The sequence below is a fragment of the Bombina bombina genome, chromosome 1 (genome assembly GCF_027579735.1).
Source record: "Bombina bombina isolate aBomBom1 chromosome 1, aBomBom1.pri, whole genome shotgun sequence".
Classification (NCBI taxonomy): Eukaryota; Metazoa; Chordata; class Amphibia; order Anura; family Bombinatoridae; genus Bombina; species Bombina bombina.
In genome coordinates, this window is record NC_069499.1 from 655,271,063 (window position 1) to 655,292,598 (window position 21,536).

Below are 21,536 nucleotides of genomic sequence, written 5' to 3' on the forward strand. Positions count from 1 at the left end.
AATGAGCTTATGTTGAACTACTGTACCTAGGCAGGAATGTAACATATTGTTAAAGGGACAGTCTTTTTTTTGTTTGTTTTATTGTTTAAAAAGCATAGATAACACCTTTACTACCCATTCCCCAGCTTTTGACAACCAACATTGTTATATTAATATACTATATAACCTCTAAACCACTGCCTGTTTCTAAGCCCCTGCAGGCTGCCTCTTATCTCAGTGCATTGTATTAGCTTTCCACAGCCAGACAGTGCTAGTTCAGGTGTGCCATATAGATAAAATTGTGCTCAATCCCGTGGAGTTATGCAGGAACCAGCACTAATTGGCTAAAATGCAAATGTATAAAAAAGCACTGATATAAGGGGGCAGTCTGCAGAGGCTTAGATACAAGGTATTCATAAAGGTAAAGGTGTTGGTTATGCAAAACTGGGGAATGGGTAATAAAGGTATTATCTATCTTTTTTCAACAATAACATTTTTTTAAGTAGACTGCCCCTTTAAGGATCTTTAAATGATGATGTAACTTTTGTGCTTTTGTCTTTTTGTTCTAAGAATGCAGTGAGGGGGTGGGTATGAAAATCACTTTGAGATGTCTCCACCTGTGAGATCCTGTTTTGCATTTATCATAGTTGAAGATCTAGTGAGTTTATAATCAAAGTTACATCCTTAGCTGGTGTTACATATTGGCCTATTTCTTTTCTTGCAGAAAATGGAGAATATTCCAGTTTACCATGGAAAAATCAGTCGTGAAACTGGGGAAAAGCTGCTCTGTGATGCTGGAAGAGATGGGAGTTATTTACTGCGAGACAGTGAGACAGTACCGGGCATGTATTGTCTATGTGTTCTGTAAGTATAAGTCTGCTGGAACAAAAGCTAGATATAATGATGTATTTAAAGATTACCTTGAGAATAATGTGCAGATGTATTTTACAAATGATATTAGAGGTTTAAATATTGACGAAATCAGTGTAAAGTTTTAATATCCATAATGTAACAGGTGCTACCATGTTGTAACCTAGGATTCACTATGTTTAAAAGCTACCTTACCTTATATCCTTTGCTACGGCTACTTAGGGATATTTATAACTTAAGTAAAAAAGTAAAATAAAACAATGTTTAACGTTTGTTTAACAGTCAATATATCATGTCCTCATATTTTACGTTCACTGACAAATCTGGGTGTGCTACAAATCAGTGGAAAATCTCACAATATTTTTTGAAAACGTAGTAAATAAAATAAAAATGTGTATATATACATCTATGTATTAAGTACTGTAAATGAAAAAGCAAATGTGTATGCATTTTTAAACAATATTGGTAGGCCTGTGATCATACGTATTGTCGTCTTTGTTGTTATATGTTTCTTTGGCGTTAAAATGGCAGATAGATTTTTGAGCCATAGGTAATAAAAAAAAGTGATTTTGAATTAAAAAGAAACAAGAAGAAAAAACTTAACAGAAAGTTTGTTTTTGGTCTGGCATATAGTTTATGAACATGATTGTTTATTTTATATCTGTTTCTATGCTTTTGTGTATTTTATTGCTCAGTCTGGAATACAGTAGTAGTGCATTTTAGTTTTTCAAAGTCTATTATGATAAAAAATATTTTACAAAAATTAAAAATCTCACTTTGTGTTAAAGCCATAATGACATTTTTACAATAATCATTATGTTCTGTATAGGGTTAGATAATGCATTTTCTAGCAATTTACCTGTTATTTTATTTAAAGTAGGACTGACTGACGTTATAGTTTAACAGGACTCTGAGAGTACACATCCAAATACATTTATGAACAAAAATGCATTGACATTAGGAAATCAGTGCATGACACATTTCTGTTTAGAGACAATTAAAAGAGCAATTGATTGTAACATTAGAAAACCTGTAGAAATATTTGATCATGTATAAATATATTATGTACATAAATCATATTATAATAATCATATAAGAAAGAGACAGAGAGAGGAGAGAGACACATTTGAATGAGTTTGCTTTGGCTTTTAAATTACACTTAATTGACATTAACCATCTATTGCTTTTGTGTAAAAATAGTTTTTTGTTCCACGCTCCTAATTAGGTAAAAACAAACAAACAAAAAAACCTAATTAAGGTTTTCAAAATGCTTTTCGAAACCAGGTATTGAATTTGCAGAATGTGTGTCCCCCCCCCCCCCCCCCGGTCTCTTAGTGAGCATGGTACAAGCACACTTTTCACTCAAAAGTTTCCTTTTAACACATATGTTTGAAAGTCTAAATTAAACTTGCATGATTCAGATAGTTTATATAATTTTCAATTTACTTTTATCATAAAATTTGCTTTTTCTCTTGGTATTTTTTTGTTAAAGGCTAAACTCGGTAGGCTCATATGCTGATTTCCAAGACAGTGCAGTCCACCTCTTATCTCACATTGTGCTCATTCTAGTGGAGTTATTTAAGAGTCAGCAGTAGTTGTCAAACTATCTGAGATAAGGGGGCAATCTGCAGAAGCTTAGATACAAGGTAATCATAGAAGTAAAAACTGGATTAATATAACATTGTTGGTTTTGCAAAACTGGGGAATGGTAAATAAAGGGATTATCTTAATTTCATTAACAACACTATTGTTGGTGTCTCCTTAAAGGGACATTCCAGTCAACGTTTAAATTCACATGGATGGATTACATCTTTTAAAAGAAACATATTTCCAATATACATGTATTAGCAAAAATGGTTCTAGAAAAAGTTATGACTGTTTTAGTGCTAACATTTTTCTCTGCATGTGCATGTGAAGCATAACAAGATATTCTCAGTGCTCCAGCATTTTAAGTACTGCAGCCACTCAGATAGTCAGGGGGGCTTGTATCATGTGTGCAATTAACAAATTGAGTCATTACCAGATGGTACATGCACTGTAGGCTCTCTGAGCAAGTGCTTTGTTTATAATGCTGGTGCACGGTGCATACTTAAATACACTTTTGAAACCTCTATAACTTTTATTAAAAGCATTTTTGCTAATAAATGTATATTAAAAAAAATGTTTCTGTTTAAAACTGTAATGCATCCATGTAGATTCCAAATTTGGCTGGAATGTCCCTTTAAGACCACAGGAACAATTTATTTTAATAGAAAGCACAAAGTAAGTTTAAGTTCATAACCAAAACAAAGTAATAATTTATTCACCTCTTCTAACAGCCCACAGCCCATGTCTGTGTTTCAGAAATGTGTCTCAATAAAACTATAGCAGAGCTGTTTGTATCTATAACTATATAATATTGCTTTCAACTCAATGATCAGAACTGAGTGCATAAAACCCACATGTGGTGGATGGATTTTGTTGTAATAGCTGTTTTGCTGCACTTCGCCTGCTCAGATAATTGTGAAAGTCATCTAAGTCTGTTTATTTTTTTGTTTACATTTTAAGTACCCCATTAAACAACCATCAAGTCTCAAGCCTAATGGTACGTTAGCTACAGCTGTGTCTGGAAGTAAATTATATAATTTAATATTAATGTAAAGAAACCCCACGTAGGGAAATTTGCAAAGAAGTAAAATATGTAGTAACATAAAGATATCTTTTTTTTTTTAATTTTGTGTGTTTTTTTATATTTTTTTAGTAGATTTTACACATCTTAATCCTAAGCATGTAGTAATAATCAGTTTAAACCTCTTTCCATTTCTGTAAAGACAGTAGTAATGGTCCTATGTAGGGTTGCACCGATACCATTTTTTTAAGACCGAGTACAAGTACCGATACTTTTTTTCAAATACTTACCGATACCAATTACCGATACTTTTTTAATGTCATGACAGTTTACCAAGCACAATATAGACTAATGATTTAAGATTGATTCTTTATAGTTATGAACTGTATCTCAAAAGACATTTTGAAATAATAAAACAGTTTTATGTGCTTGTTGTCACAAAGTTCATAGAAAATGTTTATAAATAAAATTATTACAATAACATATATAAATAATAACAATAAATAACAGCTGCAGCAGCTGGGACTGGAAAGCTACAATTTAAAGGGGCGATTACTGGATGCAATTGGGTTGTAGGGTGCCTATATAACTGATAAATCTGACACTTGTACTTAATACAAAGTCGTATAATTTAATTCTGAAAATAATATTGGGGAAGGAGTATCCCAGTAATCCCCTTTGACTCAACAGAAAACAGGGCTGGTCTTCATATTTTTCCAGGGCTGCTTTTTATTCCCAGTCCAGCCCTGGCTAAGGGTGTTCCTCAGAGTACAGTATATTTTGAGCATAATTGTGCAAGATGAGAGGCTTCCAGCTGTAAAGTAGCAGCTTTTAAAGCACTGCTCTGACGTAAAATAATACAAATAACAGCAACTTGTATTGGCAGAACAGAAGTGAACAATTTTTAGTTAAGTCTCCACTCCAGCTTAAAATGAAATGGGAACATACAGTTTGAAAAATGCCACAAGATGGCATATGGGTAGGAATTGGAGGTATCGGTTTAAGTATCGGTGCATTTGCACGAGTACAAGTACTCATGCAAATACTTGGTATCGGCACCGATACCGATACTAGTATAGGTATCGGTGCAACCCTAGTCCTATGTTAATATAACTCTGCGCAAGGACATGCTGTTACAACATGGTCTGTGCACTGCTCTGTGTCGTCTTAATAAATGTGCAAAAATATCACTATAGTTCATAAGTCAGAGGAAAAAAGTTACTAATTTGAAACTGAATGATAATATATGTAAAACGGTCCACTTTCATTTCTTTCTGGTCTGGGACTACTGAAAAATTCTAGCCCTGCTCTTATATAGAATGTATCAAATGCGTCTGATTTGACAAAAAAAATAATGCTAATTATAGTATAATATGCTATAAATTGCAGAATAATCCACCTATTGTGTAGGAAAATTGTATTTCATAATCGCATAAACAAATTGCTTTATAGCACCATTTGCTAAAGGTTTATAACACATAAATAGTCAAATTATCTGAATGCATTTAAAGGGCTTTTAAGATATTTTTCCATCTATACACATTATATATCAGCATTAAAAGGAATGTATTGTAATATATCTGTATATAAAATAAATGTTTTAAAAGCATTTAAAAATATATCAATTTAATATCAAAATTTGAATTGTTTTGAGTTCAGGGACATACCCCTTGAAAAGCAGCATGCATGCATATGTTTATATTATCTCCTTTGTTACTGTCAATAAGAGACGCATACAAATGACCTTTTCCATTGATATAGTAATCACTGTGTAAAATGTTGCAGGGTCATGGTTCGGAATCCTGCAGAATGCACTTCAACCTCTATAGAAGCAGTGAGAGCAGATGTAGTCTTTATTCATTAAAATGTATTAATAGCAAAAGAAAATGTAGGTGTGTCCTCTTATTAATTTTTTTTTTTATTATTATTATGAATAGTTTGATATATTTAAAGGGATATTAAACAATGCTCCTTTGGTTAAAACAAGTATGCTAAATCAAAGTAACCATACAAAGAAACCGATTTGTTTTCTGGCAAAATGAGCACATGTTGGCAACTCAGTTTGCATTCTGCCTGTTCTGTGCATGGGCAAATCTGACTATTCACTTAATAGTAAACCAGCTTGTGTTACTGTAGAAGTTTTATTACATTAAAGGGGCATGAAACCCAAACATTTTCTTTTGTGATTCAGATAGAGATTACAATTTGAAACAACTTTCTAATTTACTTCTATTATCTAATTTGTTTCATTCTCTTGGTATGCTTTGTTGAAAGAGCAGCAATTCACTACTGGCTTCTAACTGAACACATGGGTGAGCCAATAACAATTGGTATATATATGCAGGCACCAACCAGCAGCTAGAACCTAGGCTCTCTGCTGCTCCTGAACTTGCCTAGGTAAACCTTTTAGCAAAGGATAACAAGAGAAAGAAGCAAATTAAATAATAGAAGTAAATTGGAAAGCTGTTTAAATTGTATTCACTATCTGAATCATGAAAGAAAAATGTTGGGTTTCATGTCCCTTTCAGATAGATAAGCTTCATGTGGAGACCACAGCCTCCTTGTAGGGCTTTGACAGGAAGCAATGGACACTGCACAAATTAAGCTTCAAAAATAAATATATAAAAGGTAAAATCTGTTTAAAATTATGAATAATACAAATTGCAAAGATATATTTTAAGGATAAGTCACTGCTTAGTACTTTTATATTACAACAAGAAAACAGACTGTTTCATATCCCTTTAATAATAGACAATAGATAATTAATATATGGACATTTTTAGGGGAAATACATAATAGATCTTTGATTATCTATGTATATACTGCATGTATGACATGACATTTGTGATTTAAAGAGATAGTAAACACCTAGGGATTGTAATATAAATGCTTAATTATACATTCATTATTTATTTTGCCTCCTTTTCATGTAACTTAAAGGGACAACACCAGAATATATGTTGTTTAAAGTGAAGGTCCATTTTGATGAATTAGTGTCCGTTTTTTAATAAACCTATTAAAAACAAGGACACTTTAATTCATCAAAACTGACATTTCAATGTTTTCTTCAAAAACTTATCTTTTAAAAAGATAGATAATCCCTTTATTACCCATTCCCCAGTTTTGCATAACCAACACAGTTATAATAATACACGTTTTACCTCTGTAATTACCTTGTATCTAAGCCTCTGCAAACTGCCCCCTTATTTCAGTTCTTTTGACAGACTTGCATTTTAGACAACCAGTGCTCCCTCCTAGGTAACTTCACGTGCGTTAGCTCAATGTTATCTGTATGACACACATTAACTAACGTCCTCTAGAGGTGAAAAAATGTCAATATGCATTCAGATTAGAGGCGGCCTTCAAGGTCTAAGAATTAGCATATGAGCCTACCTAGGTTTAGCTTTCAACTAAGAAAACTAAGAAAACAAAGCAAAATTGGTGATAAAAGTAAATTGGAAAGTTGTTGGGCAGGCTTTAGAAGCCTAAAGCTACATATCTATCCTTTATTTGCAGTTTGTTATCGTATCAGTTTTGCAGAAGCCAAACAATGCAGGTTTTGTAAACATATTGACAGTGGCAAGCCCTGTCGTCTCTAGACTAAAATTAAGCTTTCCTCATTCAAACAAGGAAAGCAGTGGGTGAAGTTTAACCATTGAAAAAGAACTGCAGAAAACAAGACCTTAAAGTTTTCAATTATAGTTCAGAGTCTGTTGATATGTTAATCTATTGGAAGGCTGCAGAAAATGTTGTTATTACAACATGTTTACTGTTCCTTTGAAGGGACATATCGTCATGACTCAAATGTGTGCTGCTAATTGGATCAGCGTTGGATTCCGCTCAGAAGGGTCCCAAGAAGCACTTCTACTGTGTGTTTAACCCCTTTGCGGAGGTTAAATACATAGTAGAGCAGGGTTGATAGTCGTAAAATAAAATAGAGTATGTAATTTTTTTACATGTGCTCCATTAAATTTTATTTTTATTTATTGAGCCGCGATGCACTAGCTGCCATATGTAGCTGCCATATGTAGGCCAATTGCTTTCATGCATTTAGACAGCTACAAATGAAAGGAGGAATTCATTGCAGGTAAAATCCACCAACAGGTAAAATATATAAATAATAACTAATGTATTATAAACTAAAATAACAAATATTAATAGCTAAATTAGTAGAAAATAACACGAGTCCATTGAAGGTTGAATCATTTAAAGGGACATTCAAGTCAAAATTAAAATTTAATGATTCAGATAGAGCAGCAATTTTTTAACAACTTTCTAATATACTTCTATTAACAAAATGTGCACAGTCTTTTTATATTTACACTTTTTGAGTTACCAGCTCCCACTGAGCATGTGCAAGAATTCACAGAATATACGTATATGCATTTGTGATTGGCTGATGGCTGTCACATGATGCAGGTGGAGTGGAATTAGATATAACTTTTGAAATTTGTCAGAAAAAAATCTACCACTCATTTGAAGTTTAGACTAAGTGCTATTGCATTGTCTTTTTATCATGCATTTGTTTATTGTGCAAATCTACTGTATTTACTGGTCTTTTAAGAAATATATGAACACTAATAAAACATTCATAATAATTATTACATTATCGAATTGAGCTGCTACAATTTTGATAAACACTGTTTTGTAATAAATAAGATGGAGCAGTGAATATACTCACATTCTGAAAAGAGAAAATATTAAAGAAATTATTCCTTTACTAAACTGACAAACTATGACATCAATTTATCTTTCAAGTGAGCATCTTGTTCTTCAATTTTTGCTCCACTTTTTTTTATTTATTTATGTTCTTTGTATCAAGGATGTAATTATATACAAACAGGTTCCCACCTACTGTCCAGGGGCACGGTTTAGCTTCTAGACACTGTATCTTACAGTTACATTATGCTTAATGGAATACAATACCATGGTATTATATAATGTAAAGCTGTACATGCATGATGTCTACATTCATGACAGAAAAAACAAATTGTGGTTTACCCCCTAATGACCAATGTACCCTGTAAGTTGTGCAGTCGTCAAGGAGTTTACTAATGCAGCTTTGCCAACAGCAGTGAAGCTGCACTAGTAATACATGCCTTACTTTGGGAGGCATATAGATATAGCACGGTCAATACCTGCCCTATAAACAAGGCCAGATAAGAGAGCATGTGGACGACAGCTGTGGTTAAGGGGTTAAAGGGACATGATTCAGATAGAGAATACAGTTTTGAACAACTTTCCAAAAGATTTCTATCTAATTTGATTCATTCTCTTGGTACCCTTTGTTGAAGGAGCAGTAATGCACTACTGGGAGCTAGTTTAAAGCAAATGGCAAGAGACATATATGTGCAGCAATCAATCAGCAGCTTTAGAGCCTACCTAGGTATACTTTTCAACAAAGGAAACAATAACATTTAAACAAATTAGATACTAGAAATAAATGGGAAAGTTAACTAAAATCGCATGCTCTATCTGAATCATAAAAGAAAAAAATTGGGTTAATTGTAAGCAAATACAAAATATTAAAATTAGCCTTAAAACTGTTCCAAACCCTGAAAAACCATAATGTTCCCTGTTAAAATGTGAAAGGTCACAACACTGTAAATACATTGTAAGCAACTTTGTATTAAAGGGACAGGAAACCCCAAAATGTCTTTCATTATATAAATAGACCATATCATTTTAAACAACTTTCCAATTTACTTCTATTGTCAAATTTGCTTTATTCTCTTGTTATCCTTCGCTGAAGGAACAGCATTGTACTACTGGCAGTTAGCTAAACACATCGATTTAGCCAATCACAAGAGACAAGTGTGTGCAGGCACCAATCAGCAGCTAGCTCCCACTAGTGTAGGATATGTGCATACTCATTTTCAACAAGGGAAAGCAAGAGAACAACGCACATTTGAAAATAGAATTGAATTTAAAAGTGTCTTAAAATTGCTCTATCTGAATAATTCAAGTTTAATTTTGACTTTCCTATGCCTTCAACGACTTCTTTATAATAAGGCATTTTTTCTAAATGTGGAAGCATTTTCCTGGGGACAAATAATATTGTTTTTGGTATTTACAGTCTAATATCTCTTTGCTTGTTTGTGCTCATTTCTTACACTTTTCATTTTACAGTTTTTACATCTCATATAATACTAGTAAGGAAATATAAGATGCCTACAATGCTGAATGAACTTCTAAAAACAATTTGACTTATTATGAGCTAGATTACAAGTGGTGAGCTACTTAGCGCTTTCACTCACGTACAAAACCATCAAAAGTAAATATTTAACTTTAGGACTTCGGATATTGTGACCCTGCTAACTTCTCCTCATAGACGGCGAGCACAAACTGGAAAAAACTAACACTTATCACTTGCATGCTCACCCGAAAGAAGTTAAACCTAAAGCGCTAACCCGAAGGTACTTATGAATATTTTACATTCCAGTGTTCTTCACCTTCACCATTTCTATATATATCTGATGTATTTTTTTGTAAAATATACAAACACACACATATATATATATATATATATATATATATTAACTATATACAGATATATATATATATATAGTATATACATATATATATATATATATATATATACAGTATATATTTATAAAAATATTTATTTAAAAATACATAGAACATTTTCCCCTATGTGAAGAACATTGGAATGTTAAATATTTACAGTAAATACACAGTAAAACACATTATAAAATAATAAAATTGAATTAAAACAATATTTAGTGTTTTCAGGCATTTTGAGTGGAGCGACTGTAAAGTATATAAACATAAATACATTGGCGAGTGGAAATGTAACTGTGGCGAGTGAAAGTTAGTGAATCAACATTCACTCACTGTGGAGTGCTGTAAGTAGCAAAGTTAGAACATTGTATTTGCAAAGTGTACACTCCTACTGCAGCACTGACACATTTTGGGCTATGTGCTAAAAATATTATCTGAAGGAATATTATATATCCTTGAAAGGGCAAGGATATGTTTTTCATTTAGAGTACCTCATTAGTTCTTAGGCCTCGATTTATCAAAGCTTCAACAGATAGTACGATTGAATTCCGCATCTAATATGATGCGAGATTGATTCGTCGTAGTTAACAAAGCATCAAGATTTTCAAATGTTGAAATTTGTGACGTAAAATACGATTTCAATCCAACATAGAACGATGCTTGCGTCATTACAGATGTTTCAAATTCACATTCATCTCTATTTGACACTTTTCCCAATTTATCAAACATTTAACAGGTACGCAGCGTACCTAGGGGTCCATCCGATAAAAATCGTCACCCGCAAAAGCCGGCGACGCCAATATTTGCGCGGGTTTGGTATCACATATAAGGTGTAACCTAAAAGTTACGCGCGTATATTTCTGCCGTCGCCCGTAGTTTTTTGGGCTATAGGCAGGTATACCAAACCAGCGCAGTTTGGTATCCAATATGCAGCGTAAGGACTTACGTGGCGAAAATGGAGAAAACTTACTCCATTTTCACCTCGCCACAAAAAGCAGCCGTAAGAAGCCTTACGCTGACTATTGGAGCCCCGTAACTCCCTAAACTGGCTGCTAAAATAAACCTAACACCTAACGCATGCGCAATGTCTATCTCCCTGTCAACCGCGATCTTCTAAAATAAACCTAACACCTAACGCATGCGCAATGCCTATCTCCCTGTCAACCGCGATCTTCTAAAATAAACCTAACACCTAACGCATGCTCAATGTCTATCTACCTGTCAACCGCGATGCCCCCCCCCGAAATCCCTAATAAAGTTATTAACCCCTAAACCGCCGCTCCCGGACCCCGCCGCCATCTACATAAACTAACCCCCTACTGTGAGCCCCTAAAACCGCCGCCATCTACCTTATCTATCCCCTAATTAGAACCCCTTACACCGCTGTCATCTACCTTATCTATCCCCTAATCTGACCCCTTACACCGCCGCCACCTATATAAAAATGATCGGAACAGCCAATAGAATGCAAGCTCAATCTGATTGGCTGATTGGATCAGCCAATCGGATTGAACTTGAATCTGATTGGCTGATTCAATCAGCCAATCAGATTTTTCTAACTTAATTCCGATTGGCTGATAGAATCCTATCAGCCAATCGGAATTCGGCGGACGCCATCTTGGATGACGTCATTTAAAGGTACCTCATTCGTAGTTCAGTAGTCGTCCGGGATGGATGCTCCGCGGCGGCGGAGCGAAGAAAGAAGATTGAAGATGCCGCCGGAAGAATGAAGACTTTGCTGCCGCTTGGAGGAAGACGTCGCCGGAGGAAGAATTCTTCTTTGCCGCTTGGAGGAAGACATCGCCGGAGGAAGAATTCTTCTTTGCCGCTTGGAGGAAGACATCGCTCGGATCGGATCAGGAGTTCGGCCCGGTGTGGTGAAGACAAGGTAGGGAGATCTTCAGGGGGGTAGTGTTAGGCTTTTTTAAGGGGGGTTTGGGTGGTTTTAGAATAGGGGTATGTGGGTGGTGGGTTGTAATGGGGGGGGGGTATTGTATTTGTATGCAAAAGAGCTGAATTCTTTGGGGCATGCCCCACAAAAGGCCCTTTTAAGGGCTGGTAAGGTAAAGAGCTTTGATTTTTTTTTTAATTTAGAATAGGGCAGGGAATTTTTTTTATTTTGGGGGTTTATTATTTTATTAGGGGGCTTAGAATAGGTGTAATTAGCTTAAAAATCTTGTAATCTTTTTTTTATTTTTTTGTAATTTAGTGTTTTGTTTTTTTTGTAATTTAGTTTAGTTAATTTAATTGTATTTTTAGATAGATGTTTGTAGTTTATTTAATTTATTGATAGTGTAGGTGTATTTGTAACTTAGGTTAGGATTTATTTTACAGGTAATTGGGTAATTATTTTAACTAGGTAGATATTAAATAGTTAATAACTATTTAATAGCTATTATACCTAGTTAAAATAATTAACAATTTACCTGTAAAATAAATATTAACCCTAACATAGCTACAATGTAATTATTAATTATATTGTAGCTATCTTAGGGTTTATTTTATAGGTAAGTATTTAGATTTAAATAGGAATATTTTAGTTTATAAATGAATTAGATTAATTTAATATAAATTTAGTTAGGGGTGTTAGGGTTAGATAGAGTTAATATAGTTAATATAAATACTATAGTAACTATATTAACTATATTAACCCTAATATAATTAGGGTTAATATAGTTAATATATATAATGTAATACCTATATTAACTATAATATACTTAGGGTTAATATAGATAATATAGCTGGCGGCGGGGTAGGTAGATTAAATTAGGGGTTAATCATTTTAATAGAGATGGCGGCTGTGTAAGGGGCTTACATTAGGGGTTAATAATTTTAATATAGATGGCGGCGGTGTTAGGGGCTCACTTTAGGGGGTTATAGATATAATATAGCTGGCGGCGGGGTACGGGAGCGACGGTTTAGGGGTTAATAACTTTATTAGGTTGCGGCGGGGTACGGGAGCGGCGGTTTAGGGGTTAATAGCTTTTTTATTGTTAGGATAGTGAGGGGGGATAGCGGATAGAGGGTTAGACGTGTCGGGCTTTGTTAGGGAGGCGTGTTAGACGTGTCGGGCTATGTTTAGGAGGCGTGTTAGACAGTGCGGGTGATTTAGACTTTAGTCAGGTTTTATAGGCGCCGGCAGTTTCTAACGTGGCGCAAGTCACTGGCGACTCCAAAAATCTGTACTTACGCAGATTTCTGGACATCGCTGGTTTGTGAGACTTGCGCCACTTTAGCAAGTGACGGCGCCGCATATTGGATGGCTCGAGTTGCGAGCTGAAACTGCGGGCGACGTGGGTTCCCTCGCTTGCGCCGCAAACTGCGATCTATATCGGATCGCGCCCCTAGTTTTCAATCCACCACCCTTGAGGTCGTGGATGCCATAGAAGTCAATGGGAGTCTAAAAACACAGAAAGCTTATGTTCAATGCTGCAAGAGAATGAAGTATATTACACAATAAAAGTAAATTAGAAACTCTATTAAAATTGTATACCCTTTCTAAATCAAACAATATTATTGCTCCACATTTGGTGCACTAGTAGATATAGGGATAAAAATGAAAAATACATTACTACTTATGGATTATGCTACAAATTTGTCTCTCATTACAAAGCAAGTGGACAATATTATTTCTACAAATGTGTTGAAATGTTTTGCCCCAAACTTGTCGCACTAATAGATATTGAGATAAAAATGAAATAAATACAAAACATAATATTGCTAACTTCCTTTTTATTTTTTGTGAAAAATCTATGTGCACTATGTTTAAGTCATGTAATACAAGTCCCACTCTCCCCTTTGCACCAATTTTGACGCAAAACACTTTTCACACCAATTATGATGCAAACTCCTAAACAACCCACACACTAGTGAATTATTCAACCACTTTTGATTGGAATATGCATAATCACATGATTTATGACATTAGCCAATCTGATTCAAATATACATTTTAAACTATCACTAACTAATCAAATTGCTTGATACTTGTGTCATTGATAATTCATCAGAACTTGTAAGTGCCATTTGTTTTATACTTTGAAAGTATGTATATGTGAAATTAGTATTAAAGATATACATTGATGCTGGCATTAGGACACACAGTGTAATATTTTAGACAAGGATTTTAAAATTCAAATTGATGTTTGATTCAATATAATCTTAAGATGATAGCGCAAAGAGATAGCCCACCTAACATTAAACTGTCACGATTCAGATACAACAGAAATTAAAATCATCTCTTTACTGTTATGCTATTTTCAGTGTATTTCTTCCTTCACTTGAATTTCTTTTTCAGTAAGACATGTCATTTTATATGCCAGCCCATTTTATAACACCTGTGAAGGGGTGGTTTTTAAAACTAGATTGTAATCAGGAGGAGTTACACAGGTACAGAGAGAAAACTGGGCTAGCTCTTAAAATATCCATTGATTGAAAATAAATACATATGATACTCTGATTACGTGTTATATTTGCAATTATTCCTAATCATAATAATAATAAATTTACACTATATACATATAGTGGTATAAATAAACACAGATATATGAAAGACAACATTGTTTAAAACAAAAAAAGGAATTTAGGGACATGTAAATATGTTTGCAAAAGATTTCAGACATAACACACACACACACACATACACATATATATATATATATATATATATATATATATATATATACTGTATATATCTATACAAGTATGTGCAAAGATATATGTACAAATTCTAGCATTAATAATCATTTATAAAAATAAAATATGAGATTAAAGCATATCATGACTTCTAGAAATAAAAATACACATTAATTTATCTGAAAATATCATATAACAGATTTTTTTGCATAACAAATCAATATAACAATAACTTTCCATGAGATAGTGTTTGTTGAGGTGTAAATCTAGCTATTTCTTTGACATTAACAGTTTAAAAATAAAAGATTAGCTTTTAGAGAAATATGCTTGTTCGTGGACAGTAATGAAATGGTATAAATAAAGTTGGGAAAAACCTGAATAACCGCACCATCGATGACTGTTAGTTAACACCAGTATGATGCTTTTCGCACCGTACTTGACGTGAGTGTTTTTGACAGATTTTTTGATAAATAAGGGTATCATATTCAGACTTGCGTCAGCGATGTCTCGCGAGCGTATTGACGCCAGTGAATGCACTGAGATTGACGCTTTGATAAATTGACCCCTTTGACTGTTACTTCTGAGAGGGTAACAGGAGCAGAGAGAGGGATTGAAGAGGAAAAGTGAAAGTTAAGAAGAAAGAGTTCAGAAAAAAAAACAGAAATAGAGAAGATATATGAGAGAGGGCAAAACGTTTAAAGAGAAGATGTTGCCCGAGAGAGAAGGGCAAGGGTAATAAGAGAGATTGAAGAAGGGAGGGAGTGGAGAAAGAGTAAAGAGAGAGAAGGGAGAGATGATAATTATTAAAAAAAAAACCTCCAGGTCTGCTTTGACCTTCCATAACTGTCAGCACTATCTGAATTCTCTCAGTTCAACACCTTTCTTTTTCTATCCAGCTGTTGTCTTCCCCAAAATCCCTAGCTGATGTTGCTAACTGCTATGCACTTATTTTTGTTAATGTATTACAGTATGTAGCATTATTTAATTTGTTATGATATAAATAAAAATTTTTTTTAAAAGTAACTGCACAATAAGGTGTATACTGTGTTTCACAGTGTCTAAACATATGCAAAGAGATGTGGAGTGGTGGGTGTGTCCTCTGTTTTTATATGACAACACATTTGCATAGATTCAAAATACAAAAAATAGAGGGCGCCACATAGTGCAAATCAGCTAGTTAACCCAGATGGTAGTATACAGACGAAGTCAATCCTACTCACGTGATGATAAGCACAGAAGTGCTATACAGGCAGACCGGATCCAAAAAGTCGTCCTTCATGATTCAGGATGTAGGTGCTTGGTTTGAATCTTTATAAATACTGTGATCCAAAGGATGTCAGCTCCAGATTTTTCTCAGAGCAGAACACATTATAGTAATGCTATGGTAATATTTCTCTTCCCCTTTGTCACAGTGCAAAATAGGAAGTTGCTTCTTGTTGCTCCTCCAGCCAGGTGGGAGGTAGTGAGAAATACCAGTAGAGCTCTACTGAAAATTAAAAATGAGGTATCCAGAGGTTCTCAACTCCAGGTATGACGTTATAAATTATTGGGCCTAATTTTCGATTGTTTATATTTGCTCCCTTTTTCATTTTTTTATGCTCTCATACCTGGGTTGGGCAAAGTGTTTTACTAGGAAGAACCAGTGCTTCAGTCTGCCTTGTGAATTTTCAGTGGTAATTTGGACCCACTTCTGGACACATTTATTGTTTCTTCTAAGCTCATTTTCCTACTAATAGGATTTTGCTTGCATACTCTGCATACAATTTTATATATCCAATTCTTAGTACGGCATTGTTTAGTCGGCATTTTGTGTTGGATATACTACTTATTTCCTGTGTTTTATATGTACACTGATGTATTTATTTTTATCTATTTTTTATTTTTTCATTTTTACACATAGGATACATTACAGTAACTAGGAGGGGTAAGCATAGCCTGTTTACTTATTAACAGCAGGATTGATTGTCTACAGAGCTATTTTCAATTCCCTTATTCTACCAGCATACCGTATCAATAGCAGTGATTATTTTAAATTTTACACACTACTTTTACTCTCTACTGACTTGGGTTTCCATATTAATGTTAAAATATGTTTGCTGTAGATATTGCTATTAGCTAAGGTTCAGGTACATTTGATGTCCTATACTTTAACATATTGTCTATGATTTTATGTTTAAACATCTATTGTAATAGATTTAGTACAAATATGTGATTTCTTCTCACTGCACTATTGAAAGCTTTGAATTGTGTATTGTGCCGTATTAACATGTGATAAGACTGTGATGTGTTGTTAATCAACCAATAAGGTGTTTTTAACTTCTTTTTAAGATATTCAGGATCTGTACACAGCAGGCTATGATTACGGCAGAATGACGAAACGCGTAAGCCGTCTGTGCTGGGCATCCACACAGTCTTTTGCAAAGGGTTGCTTTGTCATCTTTTCAAAGAGTTCAATAAATTCGAGTTTTACTTCAATTAGAGCATGGTCTTCCTTTCATTACAAAAGTCCCTGTAAACATATACATTTTAATCCTCATAACTTTTTTTTATATTTATATGCTTGGCCACTTTGTGCTACAATGTAACTACAGGACCCACCATTGTGACATGCTAAAAGAACTAAACTGGCTGTCGCTGGAATCCAGACGCACCCTCCATCTTTCCTGCCTTGTGTTTAAGAGCCTTTCTGGGAAGCTCCCACCCTACCTGAGCAGAATACTCTCCCCTGCTATTCCCACCTCCTATAACCTCCGATCCAATAACAGCACATTATTTAGCTTGCCTCAATACAAAAAGAAAGCAGCTCGATCCTCCTTTTCCTACAGAGCACCACAATTATGGAATGACCTCCCTCACACTTTAAAAACTTCCCCAAGCCTAATATCCTTTAAGAGATCTCTCTCTACTTATCTCAAAACAGAATGCTCCTGTCATGGTTGATTAAATATTTCCTACCAGTTCTATGTTAAATGTTTGCATATATTGTGTATTATTATTATTTTTGTATTTTATTATACCCTATTGTATCAATGCAATATTTTGTGGTCCCAGGAAATACTTGAAAACGAGAGAAATCTCAATGTAAATGGTAAAATATTTTATAAATAAATAAATATGAATAATTTTCTATAGATAATGTATATAGGAGTGTAAAACCTTTATTTTAAAGTGTCAGGTTAGCGCACATGAAGAATTATCTTAAGGTGTTAAGAGTTGTCTTAAGGTGCATTATAGAAATATTAAATATAAAAAAATAATTATTATAGGTACTGTAATATATATATATATATATATATATATATATATATATTAGTGTTAAAGCCCGTGTACATGGGCCAAAATATGTCCAACTCCCTCCCCCTCCCTCATTTACCCACCTCTCCCTTGAAGAAGCTTTCCCTACCCTCTGATCCCCCCATCTACTCGGATCCCCTCCCTGCCACTCTCAACATTTTTATTTTTCTGCTGCACAGCAGTCCCACCCGCTCCCGCCCCCCTTCCTCTATCCCTCTATCTCTATTCCTCTATCTCTATCCCTCTATTTCTCTCCCTCTATCCCTATCCCTTTATCCCTATCCCTCTATCTTTATCCCTCTATCCCTATACCTCTATCTCTATCCCTCTATCTCTCTCCCTCTCTCCCTCTATATCTATCCCTTTATCCCTATCCCTCTATCCATCTATCCCTAACCCTCTATCCATCTATCCCTCTATCTCTCTATCGCTGTATCCATCTATCTCTATTCCTCTATCCATCTATCCGTATCCCTCTATCTCTATCCCTCTATCCCTATCCCTCTATCCCTATCTCTATATCCCTATTCCTCTATCCATCTATCCCTCTATCAATCTATCCATCTATCTCTCTATCCCTGTATCCATCTAGCCCTATTCATCTATCCATCTATCCCTATCCCTCTATATATATCCCTCTATCCATCTATCCTAATCCCTCTATCTCTATCCATCTATCTCTCTATCCCTATCCCTCTATCCATATATCCCTCTATCTATATCCCTCGATCCATCTATCCATCCCCCTCTATCCCTATCCCTCTATCCATCTATCCCTCTATCCCTATCCCTCTATCCATCTATTCCTCTATTTCTATCCCTCTAACCATCTATCCGTAGCCCTCTATCCCTCTATCTCTATCCCTCTATCTATATCCCTCTATCCCTATCTCTCTATCCATCTATCCCTATCCCTCTATCTCTGTTCCTCTATCTCTATCCCTTTATCACTATTCATCTATCCATTGATCCCTGTATCCATCTATCCCTATCCCTCTATCCATCTATCCCTCTATCCATTTATTCCTCTATACCTATCCCTCTATCCGTATATCTATATCCCTCTATCCCTATCCCTCTATCCATCTATCCCTATATCTATATCCATCTATCCCTATCCCTCTATCCATCTATCCCTCTATCTCTATCCTTCTATCCCTAAATATTTAACTATGCTTATTGGCTGGTTAAATGTAATGTCACACAGCAGACTAGAACGAATAGAAATATATAGATCATTGTCGTAACATTGGGAAAAATACCTTCATACAATGCATATGTGCATTAGCGTAATTTTAATTCACACTATTCTCATTATTAAAAATGTGACTTTTGGTCATTAGCACGTCATGGCTTTTTGCTAAAGGGGTGTTTGTTCACTTTCAATATCCATTATACAAGCTGGGGCTTTATGGGTATACAACGCATTATGGAAATATTAAATATAAAAAAATAATTATTATAGGTAATGTAATATATATATATATATATATATATATATATATATATATATATATATATATATATATGGAAATCGTAAATCATCAAAAGAATATTCTGTGACTGAATACAATTATTTGTGTCTGTGACAGACTATTATATGATTTATTGATTTTTTCTGCAATTAAACCATTTCTGACACTCTTGACTTACTTGTATTCTGCTATCTATTGTTAGGAGTTCTTTATTCAGTTAACTTGTGCTATTATTATAGCGCTGGGTATTGTATACATACTTTATAAAAATAAATATCCATATCCTTGTATATTGAGTCACCTTTCATTAATGTAATTATTTTTATACACTGACCTACCTTATTTCTGCAACTTGTAACATACATAGTAACATAGTAGATGAGGTTGAAAAAAGACTGAAGTCCGTCAAGTTCAACCTATACAAATCTAAAATATATACAAAAAGCTCCAGTTAAGCTTAAATAATCCCACTAAAAGGTGATCCATTTAATACTAGCAATCATATCCATGAATTTTGTTTATAGACAGAAATGTATCCAAATAATTTTTAAATGTATCTAGGGTATTGGCATTCACTACCTCCTTTGGTAATGAGTTCCACAATTTTATTGCTCTTACAGTGAAAAAACGTTTCAGTTGCAGGAGATTAAATCTCCTTTCCTCCAACCTTAAATTGTGACCTCTGGTCACAAACAATTTTCTTGGAATAAACAGAGCTTCTGGCATCTCTGTATATGGGCCTTGAATATATTTATATAAAGTAATCATGTCACCTCTTAAGCGCCTTTTCTCTAAACAAATCAGACCCAGTTTGGCTAGCCTCTCCTCATAGGTTAAAGTCTCCAATCCCCTTATTAGCTTTGTGGCCCTTCTCTGAATTTTTTCTAGTTCTGCAATATCTTTTTTTGCGATTGGTCCCCAGAACTGCACTCCATACTCAAGGTGAGGTCTTACCAGGGCTTTATATAGTGACAGAATTATGCTTTCCTCCCTTGAGTCAATGCCTCTTTTAATACATGCTAGTATCTTATTAGCCTTTGAAGCTGCTGCCCTGCATTGTGCACCCATCTTTAGCTTGTTATCTATTACGTTGCCTGCTTATTTTTACTTCCAAAATGTAGAACCTTGCATTTTCCCATATTAAATCTCATTTTCCATTTACCTGCCCATACTTCTAATTTTTGCAGGTCCCTTTGTAACGAAAGTTCATCCTGCTCTGACCTAATGACCTTACTTAGCTTAGTATCATCTGCAAAAATAGAGATGTCGCTATTTAATCCTAGCTCCAAGTCATTTATAAAAATATTAAAAAGAATAGGGCCCAGCACTGATCCCTGGGGTTCTCCACTGATTACCTTTGCTGATTATAACTATTTAAAGAAGGATATATTAAATTTTACTTATTATTTGGCATGTATTGGAAGCTGAGTGCATTATGGTCTGTTAATAGTAAATACCTTCTTTACCAGTTTAATATTAACTGCCCTACTATATGTATGCCTTCTTTATAACACATAGACAATTTCTTCAACTGACAGTTGAATATGGACAGTGTTTTTTTAACCCTCTATTTGCCCTAACAGTATATTATTTTGTATGACAACTTATGAGTCATTTATTGGTACGTGGACATATATTATTGGTTCTTGTCACTCCTTTACAGTTATATTCTCATAAATATGGTGCCATCATCTGCCGCCATATTCTCTGGCAACCACCCCTATTTAAGTTCATTATGAGATTATTTTATTGTTTCATAACAAACATTCTAACCTTACTCTTCAGATTGTTTTAGTCTATGTTGGGTTTTTGGATTATCCTATTATATAAAAGGCCAAGTGTGTTTGTCCGAAGCTGTCATGCGCAGTAGAAACAGCATGAGGACAAACACACCTGGCCTTACCTGACAATCCATGCCGTTTGCCATGAAAGTGGGTGTGGCTGGTGGGACCGTGGGCATGGATGTGGCTGGGTGGGATCGTGGGCATGGCCGGACGGGATCGGGCATGGTTGGGGGCGACAGAGAGGGGAGAGAAATAGAAAGAGAGGGGGCGAGACAAAAAGAGATAGGAAAGAACTAAAGAGAGGGGAGAAAGTGCAGAACAGAGGGAGGAGAGAGAGCAAAGAGAGGGGAGAGAGACAGAGCGAAAGAGA

The 21,536-nt window shown here is 34.7% G+C and overlaps 1 protein-coding gene across 1 annotated transcript in view; it reads left to right on the top strand.

Moving 5' to 3' along the window:
* The first annotated feature begins 701 nt into the window (after positions 1 to 701).
* The window catches only part of SH2D1A (SH2 domain containing 1A), a 146,496-nt gene continuing 125,661 nt past the window's right edge, over positions 702 to 21,536 (top strand). The window contains exon 1 of the mRNA XM_053691470.1: positions 702 to 843. Within this exon, the coding sequence (XP_053547445.1) occupies positions 707 to 843 (137 nt within the window). The 5' untranslated portion in view covers positions 702 to 706. The remainder of the gene's footprint in view (positions 844 to 21,536) is intronic.